Source organism: Nicotiana tabacum, chromosome 9 (genome assembly GCF_000715075.1).
Source record: "Nicotiana tabacum cultivar K326 chromosome 9, ASM71507v2, whole genome shotgun sequence".
Taxonomy (NCBI): Eukaryota; Viridiplantae; Streptophyta; class Magnoliopsida; order Solanales; family Solanaceae; genus Nicotiana; species Nicotiana tabacum.
The window spans coordinates 34,038,063-34,047,276 of record NC_134088.1 but is presented as its reverse complement, the minus strand read 5'-3'; the positions used below and the strand labels follow the sequence as shown (position 1 = coordinate 34,047,276).

At 43.0% G+C, this 9,214-nt stretch overlaps 1 protein-coding gene across 1 annotated transcript; it reads left to right on the top strand.

Moving 5' to 3' along the window:
* The first annotated feature begins 477 nt into the window (after positions 1–477).
* On the top strand, positions 478–1,206 carry LOC142163846 (uncharacterized). Its single transcript, XM_075220990.1, has one exon. The coding sequence runs from the start codon at positions 478–480 to the stop codon at positions 1,204–1,206; it is 729 nt and encodes a 242-aa protein (XP_075077091.1).
* The last annotated feature ends 8,008 nt before the right edge of the window (positions 1,207–9,214 follow it).

The window sequence follows — 9,214 nt, the reverse complement described above, 5'->3', positions numbered from 1 at the left end:
GAGTCCACCCCTGTTGCACACTCCGAAGACAAACGAACAGTTGTACCTCTACTTGGCGGTTTCCGAGGTGGCGGTAAGTGGCGTCTTGGTCCAGGAGGAAGAAGTACATAATTTCCTATTTATTATGTCAGTATAACTCTAGGCACTTCCGAATCGAGGTATCCTCACCTAGAAAAGTTAGCGCTCGCCTTGGTAAGCGCTTCCAGAAAGCTAAAATTGTACTTTCAATGACACCCCATATGTGTCGTAACCTCTTACCTGCTGAGGAATGTCATGCATAAGCCCGAGATCTCGGGCAAGTTGGCCAAATGGATCATGGAGATTAGAAGGCACGATATCGAGTATTGACCCCGAACTACCATAAAATCTCAGATTTTGGCAAACTTCGTGGCCGACTTTATGTCGGCCTTAATACCTGAAGTAAAAAAGTAATTATTACTCACCTTGGGGTATAACTCAGGAATCTGGACCCTATTCATGGACGGTGCCTTCAAAGCGAAGGAGTACGAGCTCGGTATCGTGTTAAAGCCACATATAGGAAGCGTAATTAGGCAATCTATTAGAACTATAAAATTGATTAACATTGTAGCTGAGTATGAGGCCATGATTACAGGTCTTGAACTGGCTAAGAGCCTCGGGGCCGAAGTGATCGAATCCAAATCCGACTCCCTCCTTGTCGTAAATCAAGTCAATGGAACGTTCGATGGAAAAGAAGAACAGATGCGGAGGTACTGGGACAAATTGCAGGTGACCCTGCACCAATTCAAGGAATGTACTCTGCAGCATATACCCCGATATCAAAACAGTGAGGCCGATGCACTAGCCAACTTGGGATCGTTTGTCGACTCCAATGAATTCCGCTCAGGGGAAGTGGTACAACTAATGAACTCGGTGGCCAGAGAAGGTCACACTGAATTAAATTCAACAAGTTTGACTTGGAATTGGAGAAACAAATACATAGACTACATAAAGACAGGAAAATTGCCTTCGGATCCCAAGGAATCGAGAGCCTTGCACACCACAGCTGCCAGATTTAGCTTAGTCGAAGGGGAATTGTTCAGGAGATCCTTCTTTGGCACACTGGCCAGATGCTTAGAGCTGGGAGAGACTGAATACGCCATGAGAGAAGTTCACGAGGGAACTTGCGGGAACCATTCGGGGGCAGAATCCTTAGTTTGGAAGCTAATCAGAGCCGACTACTGCTGAAATAAAATGGAGAAGGATGCGAAAGACTTCGTGTGAAAATGCAACGAGTGCCAAAGACACGCCTCGATGATTCATCAACCGGGAGAGATGTTGCACCCGGTCTTGTCACCATGGCCATTTATGAAGTGGGGAATGGACATCGTTGCCCCCCTGCCATGGGTGCCCGATAAAGTCCAATACATGCTATTCATGATCGATTATTTTTCCAAATGGGTCGATGCCCAGGCATTCGAGAAGTTCTGGGAAAAAGAAGTCATCGACTTCATCTGGGATTACATAATCTGTCGATTTGGGATACCGACCGAGATCATTTGCGACAACGGAAAGCAATTCGTCAGCAGCAAGGTAAGTAAGTTTTTTGAAGACCACAAGATCAAGAAGATACTATCAACACCTTACCAACCTAGTGAGAATGAGCAAAAAGAATCAATGAAAACAACCATACTCCAAAACCTGAAAAAGAGGCTGACCGATTCGAAAGGAAAGTGGAAAGAAATCTTGCCCAAAGTCATGTGGTCATATCGTACGACTTCTAAGTCGAGTACCGGAGCGACCCCATTCTCTCTGGTCTATGAAGCAAAAGCCTTAATACTGGTTGAGGTAGGGTAACCAAGCCTCAGGCTCCAGTATACTATCGAAGAGTCAAACAGTGAGGCCATGGCCACGATCTTCGAATTAATGGATGAAAGGCGGGAAGCTGCCCTTGTCTGGTTGGCTGCAAAGAAGCAACGAGTAGGAGGTACTACAACCGAAGAGCTAACCTCCGACATAATCAAGTCGGGGACTTGGTATTGAGAAAGGTAACACTACACACCAGGAACCCGAAAGAAGGGGAAATGGGCCTGAATTGGGAAGGACTGTATCGAGTCGTCGGAATAACCGGCAAAGTATAAACTCAAATTGGGAAACGGTGTTCAACTACCGAACAATTGGAACGTGGCACACTTAAAGCGGTACTACTTCTAAGGTACAAACTTAATTCCTTTTACATTTTTACATTACGAACTAACATATGCAGGTACTCGGCCAGGGGCGGATTATTAAGTCTGAAAGCACGTGTTGCACTCTTTTTCTCTTGAACCGATTTTGTCCCAAGGCAGATTTTTCGGCAAGGTTTTTAACGAGGCAATAGTAAAATATGCTTCCTTAGATTTGAAGATCGGCCTTAAACCGAAATTGAAGATCGTTTGCACTAAACCAACAGTATCCGAGCCCTCACAAGTTCGGCCTCGAATACTGGGGGCCATTACCCCTAGATAAGATCTTTAGCAAGAGAAAACAAAATTTTATATGTCAAAATCCAAAGCTTGGTGGTTAGGATTCATTGTAAGGGTCAAACGGTCATGCGAACTGTGCCCATATAGTCCACTCTAGCCACGGCACAAGGCTTATGCGCCTTCGATCATGTACCTTACGTATTAAACAATAAAAGAAATCTTTGCTTCCCCTATACTTTATTACTGTGCAGTTCACTTCTCTGATCCTGGATCCTAAAGCCCACGGGCTACCCGTACTCGGGGACTATCGACCGATAAAAATTCGGACGACCCGGGCTACCGATTCCCAGAGGCACCAAGCCTATTAGGTAGTTCATGAATATTAAAGGCTACAGCTGCCCTAAAAACAGCTCGGAGATGTACAAATTCCGAACTCAGAAAGTAAGTCCCTTACATAAAATCGAAACCTATTAAAAGGTTACCCTCAGGAAAAACATCATCTAAGACATTTAAGCATCTTAAAAGCCTTCGATTCTATTGAAATCTCGAAGCCACGAGTAACCTGGAGTTTCCATCGAAGTCGGGCCTCATTCGGACCTCCGAAGAACGGATACTATAGATTACATTTGATTTTATGCTAAGGCATTTAAAACAATGCGCAAATAAAAAAATTGCAAATAGATGCTGGAAAGTAAAGATATGGTATTGCCAAAAGGGGAAAATTTTATATATTAAAAAAATATTTATAAAGGCATGATAAAACGAACTCAAAACAAACAAAAATTAAAATATACATGGAAAAACTAAAAACGAACTAAGGCATTTACGCCTGGTCTTCACCGAGGTTCGACTCATCACCAGAATAGTCGGAACCCTCAGAGTCTTCGATACTTCTAGTCTCATAGAGTTCCTTTGCCTCGGCCTCAAGCCTCTTGGCTTCCTCAATCTCGGTGGACATGTCAAAACCTTGGGCATGGATCTCCTCGAGGGTCTCTCTTCGGGATAGCTGTTTTTGCATACTCGGTCTTCAACTTGGACCTCAGCAAGCCTCGACTATCTCCACATTAGCCTTATATTGGGTCAGCATTTCCTCGACGTCGGAGGAATCAATAGAAAATGCCTCCAACTTGGACCTCAGCGCGTTATATTCTTGGCCGAGGGCATCCCGTTCCATGATGGCTAAGTTCAGTTGTGCCCGGAGTTCATCATTTAGCCGAGACCACTTATCGAACTTGTCTTTTGCCACCCGGAGGTTATCCTTGACTGGTGCCAGCTCCACTTTTGCAGCCTTTTTTTCCGAGGCCAACAGGTCCATCCTTCCATGCTGTGCCTCGGTGTGGCCTTGACCTCATCAATCTCGGCCCGAAGCTGGTCAATCAGGTCTACCTTCTCTTGGACCTGCGAATTTGCATTGTTAGTCACCACAAGTAGCTTCTCGTTTTTAGCCTCAAAGATCCTCACCTTCTCGACCAGGTTGGCGTGCTCCAGCTTTACAGACAAGGCCTCCTTCTGAGCCTTTTCCAGCTCGGCTCGGAGAATTTGGAGGTCCATGAGAGCCTCATCTTGTTGTTCACTGAGAGCCATGTACATGTCCTTCTTCCATACTTGCTCTTTGAGCTCGAACTCGATATGGCTGATCTCCAAGCGGGACCGAAGGAAGCTTTCATGATGAAGCACTGAAGCCTGAAAAACAACAAAGTCATTACAACATATTCAAAACTAAGCAAGATTCGCAAGGGGTACGAAGAGTACCCGGTTCAGCACATGTTGTGCCTCGTTGAAGAGGCTCGATGTACTTAATTCATTCATCTTTGTCTGGTCCTCCTCGATGACCAGGTAACGAAGGTATTTGGCTAGGCCCACCAGAGCGGACAGGGCCCGAGCATCCGCTTGGATAGTAAGAACGACCGCTAGGGGTAGGGAACTACTTCACTAGTTTCGGGCTCTATCTCCGCTCGCCCGATCCCGATGGCATGTCCTTTTTTGGGACCTCCAAGTGACCAAGCACGAAAAAGTCCTCAAACGCGGCCATGTCCATGCCGTCTCTATTGATTTCTCTTTGTCCGCTTGAACCTCTTCGAGAATGGACTTAGTATAGGAAGGCATCTCCACGATGTCATTGACACCAGCTACCTCCTTCGGTACAGGAGCTACTTCTCGGGAGGTTGCGACCTCTGTCTATCCCTCTGGTTCCCAAGCTAGAGGGGGATCGACCTTGTGATCACCTTTACCGGTCGCCGCCTACTCCCCCTCGTTGAGGGTCAACTCATGAGCAATGAACTCAAGGTCGTCATCCTCGGGATAATCCTTGAGCCGGTAGAGGGAATAATAGTCTAGTACCATGGATTTAGTGCTCTTTTTGCTTTTCCGGACCCGGGTGGTCACCCTCTTCTTCTTCACCTTGGCGTCCGGGGAGCCTGAGGACTTCCTCTTCTTCTTTTTCTTTTCCTCCTTTGCAGCAGCCCCGGGCTTTCCCGAAGAGAAGGGTTCGGCGAGTGAGGATAGATCCTCGTCCTCATCCAACGGCCTGAGCTCGGTGTTCTTGGGCAAAATTGTAAAAAGGAAGAAAACTTAGCGATTTATAAGTCAAGTGTATGAATGTGATCATTCGGGAGAGAGCCTCACCATGGGAACGGGCCTCCCACTTGCTCTTAGAGAGCTTGCGCCATGCGCTCGAAGTAAGACATTTGTTTGCAGATACCCTCAATCCACTCCTTGAAGTAAGAGACTGCATTAGGAACCTGGGCAGCAGCTACATAACGACAAACATAGGCAATTAGAAAAAGAATAAAAGGGAATTCCAAATACTCGAGAAGGAAAAGACTTAAGGGAGGCGTTTCACTTTTCCGGGAACAGTAGAAATTCAAAGGGGTGAGGTATTCAGTCTTCACTCGAACGAACCTTCCCTGCCAACCTCGATCTCGGTCCTCATCAATGCTTGAGAACAGAGCCTTACTTGCTCGGTGAACGAGCTTGATCAACTCCCCTTGGAAGATTCGGGGACTGTATAGATGAAGCAGATGGACAAAGGTGAACTGATGAGCTTTGGTGTTGTTTATGAAGTGTCGATAGAAGATTACGTTCCTCGAAAAGGATGGGTGAATCTGCCCAAGGCAGACCTCATACCTTTTGCAGAAATCGAGGACTATGGGGTCCACTGGGGAGGGCATGAAGGGGTAAGTATAAACACTTAGGTACCTCCTCACATGAGTAGTGATGTCGTCATTGGGCCCGGGGATGACCACCTCCTTGCCCTCCCAGTTACAGTCTATCCGGGCTATGGGTAGTGTTCTCCTTGCCTCGGTCCTGTTGACTGGAGGCCTTCTCGATGTTAAAGTCATTCTCGATGGAGCAGCCCCTAGGGATAAAGCTCTTCAAAGGAGGCTCATGGGCCACCTCAGGAATGGCCACCTCGGCGTCTGTGGTCAGGTTGGAAGATGAATGGGCGGTTTGCTGAGGCACGAATTTGGAAGTTTTCGCCATCGGATTATCGGAATATGAAGGTTTGAAGAAAATATATGAAGATTTGAAGATGGGATAAAGATATGAAGGTCTGGGTTGAAGATTCAAAGAAAATGTATGAAGATTTGAAGATCTAAGGAGCAATGTATGAAGATTTGAAGAAGCTAAAGGTAAGTAGAGGAGTCGAGTGTAAATCGAAAAGCTCTGAAATCGGAAAGTAGAGAAGTGAAAAAGGGGTCGGAGCTTTTATAGCGGAAGGACAATCAATGTGTGACGTTTCAATAGTGGTGAAAAAATAGTTAAAAGAAAATAGTTAACCACCCGTATTATCCACTAAAATGGATTGGATAATGAACTTTATAAAAACGGGTCAAATATGGATAAGAACTATATTATCCATTTAAAAAATGGATAACCAATGGGTAATCAATGGATAACTAATGAGTTTAACTTTTACATTTGTAAAACCTCAAATTGGGGGTTTCTCAAGTTTGGAAGACTAGGAATTCTCCCAAAAGTAATCATATTCAAGAAGTTATAGATAATATGGTTACCCATATTATCCACTGGTTAACCCGTTTTTTATCCGTATTAAATATGGGTCGGGTCAGATAATTTATCCATTTTTTATTACATGTTTTCGACCCGAACCATATCTGACCCGACCCCCCGTTTGCCACTTCTATGTTTCACATTCAAGGACAGTCAGTCGGTGGCTGACACGTGTCCGAAGTCAGAACTACGCAATTGATGGGACGTTTCATTGACCCATCATCTCGGTTGTAACATACGAATGAAGGAACCGGGGTTCATTTATCGCTTCCTGTCGTTTCGATAAATCTACTCTCTGAAAAATGAGGGGACTATCTGTATACAGGCAAACTCGGGGGCAATGTCTACCCCGATTCCCTGATGAGAGAACGAAGGGGAAGCACGGATCCGCCGGAATGAATCGAGGTCAGAGACCCTTCGTATCGAGACCCAGGAAGAGTGAACGATATATCCGACACCGAACATGGTAAAGTGATGCGCCCCGGGCCAAGTATAAGTTCTAGACCTCGGGAGACACGATGAACGGTTATGCATGACGGATAGAGGGTTGTAATGCTCGCCCTCAACCGAGTATCACGGCGCGAAACTCGCTCGATGTCGATTATGGATCAACAATTACCGGGAAAAGAAGATTTTTACCTTTTTTAGACTTATATTAGGATTGAAACTCTCCTACAATATAAAGAAAAAAAATTTCTTTAGTCTGACACATTGTAACATGCAATTCAAAGCAATAAAGGTTTACTTTTGTCTTCTAGCTACTGTTAAAGACATTATTCACTTGTTCTGTCCTTTATTCGTGACTGGGCTTGAACCGAGGATCCAATCGAGGGCGAGCTCATTATTCAATCTAAGATCAGTCATGGTCTTAAACATTGCGATTGGTTTGATCGTTTATTTCATCTTTAATTCATTTATCTGTTACTCTTAATTATTTGTGTTGAATTGAACCACATATCCTTTAAACCACGTACAAATTTAATTATTACCCAAATTTTGAGGTATACAGAATCATAACCATAATAGGAATGAGTAGTGGAAGTTTTGGACATAATTGAGAAGTGTAATGGAACACTCTTGAGGAGTTATGGACATCTACCATTAGATAATCTATCTGGCTTTGTCTACAGTTTATGATGAATTGGTGAAATGAAGATGTCTGATTATTTAGCCTAAAAGGCTAGTGATATCAATAGAACATTACTCTCCATGTCTGAAATCACCAAAGTAATGCTAGGTTTCCTCAAGTCCAAGTCCATTTATGTCCTCAATTCCCTTTATTCTCATATTGTCAATTCCGTAACGCTGCCATCTCTCTTTTTACAATGTTGCATCATGTTCTGTAGATATTCAAAACAAGGCTGATGATACTGGCAATCAATTCAATGAGTGGACTAAAAAGAAGACAAATGGTCTCATGAAAGAGGTTATTCCTCGTGATGAAAAAGTGGACAAGACGATAAGGCTCATCTTGAGGTAAATGAAAAAGGAACTGAACCTGCATTGATTACTGCTGGACTGCTTATTCTCTCCTACAGGATTGAGGAGGAAATAAACTTTGTTGCTGACCATCCATTCTTGTCCCTTATATGAGACGAATTTACTGGTGTGATGTTATTCATAAGGAGCGTGTTTAATCCACAAGCCGGTTACTCACAGAAGCAACAAAGTATATGTTTGAAAAGAATGAATCCCAATCGTGAATCTCGTTATCTGTCCTCTTGCGATAGACCTTGCTTTTTAATATATTTCGACATTGCCTTTTAATATATTTCGACCTTGCTTTTTAATATATTTCTTTGAATGTACATTATTTCATTTAAGCTAAATTTTCTTTTGTCTTTTTGATATGACTAGTCCGTACATATTCTATGTTATTTCTTATACACATCCCCACAATAGAAATAGTAATAGTTAAAAGTTCATTAAAAAATATCAAAACTCCTTTCTAGATATATAAGATCCCCTTCCCACACCGCAACACTTGTGTGTGTGTATATATATACGCACACACACTTGTATTGCCAAAAAATACCATTGTACATTTTTAACGTCTTATGGGATTATCCGTAGTACTAAATTTGATAGCGAGTAAGAGGCCATGGTTTGGTTTGTAGCGGGTTGTTATAAAAATTTTGGCATGGAATTACTATTAGCTTAGTGAAAGACGCTTCATTCTGTTTGAAAACAAAATTAAGAATTCTCATTTGGTGCGTTACTATACGATAGCATGGATGACTCGGGTAAATAATCTGAGTTTATCAAAGTAATCAATTGGCAATGACAACGATGCAAGCAACCCAGAGAAACTTTTCTATCTGCTTCAGGAAAACCCGACAAAAATAAACATGTATTCCCCCATTTGTTCCCCAACAAAACGCAGAAGAAGTTCGTGTATATAATTCTATTCTCAATCACCATATAAAGCTATTACAAGTAAAAACCCATTATGATACTACACGAGCTACAATAATGAAAACTGTAAACATAAACAAGGCTGAGACACAGCAGAAGAATTATACCTGAGTAAAACTATTACAAGTAAAACCTTACATAACATACGACTGCAAAACAGTTGCACCTCATTCAAAGAAATTAAGAAAAATTCTAGATTTTCACAGAAATTTGGTACATTACATAATAAGAATACATTCAACTGACACCACCTATATGCATTCGCACAACTGAGAGAGGGCAATAACTGAAAAATCCTCTCAAGGAAGAGACTTTTCAAAACAATTTGCTTGCTGGTTAATTAAGCTGTTCGAGTCTGGAAA

What these genes read in the sequence shown, in the direction of transcription:
- LOC142163846 (XM_075220990.1), top strand. Translation starts at nt 478, where the DNA reads ATGGACGGTGCCTTCAAAGCGAAGGAGTACGAGCTCGGTATCGTGTTA.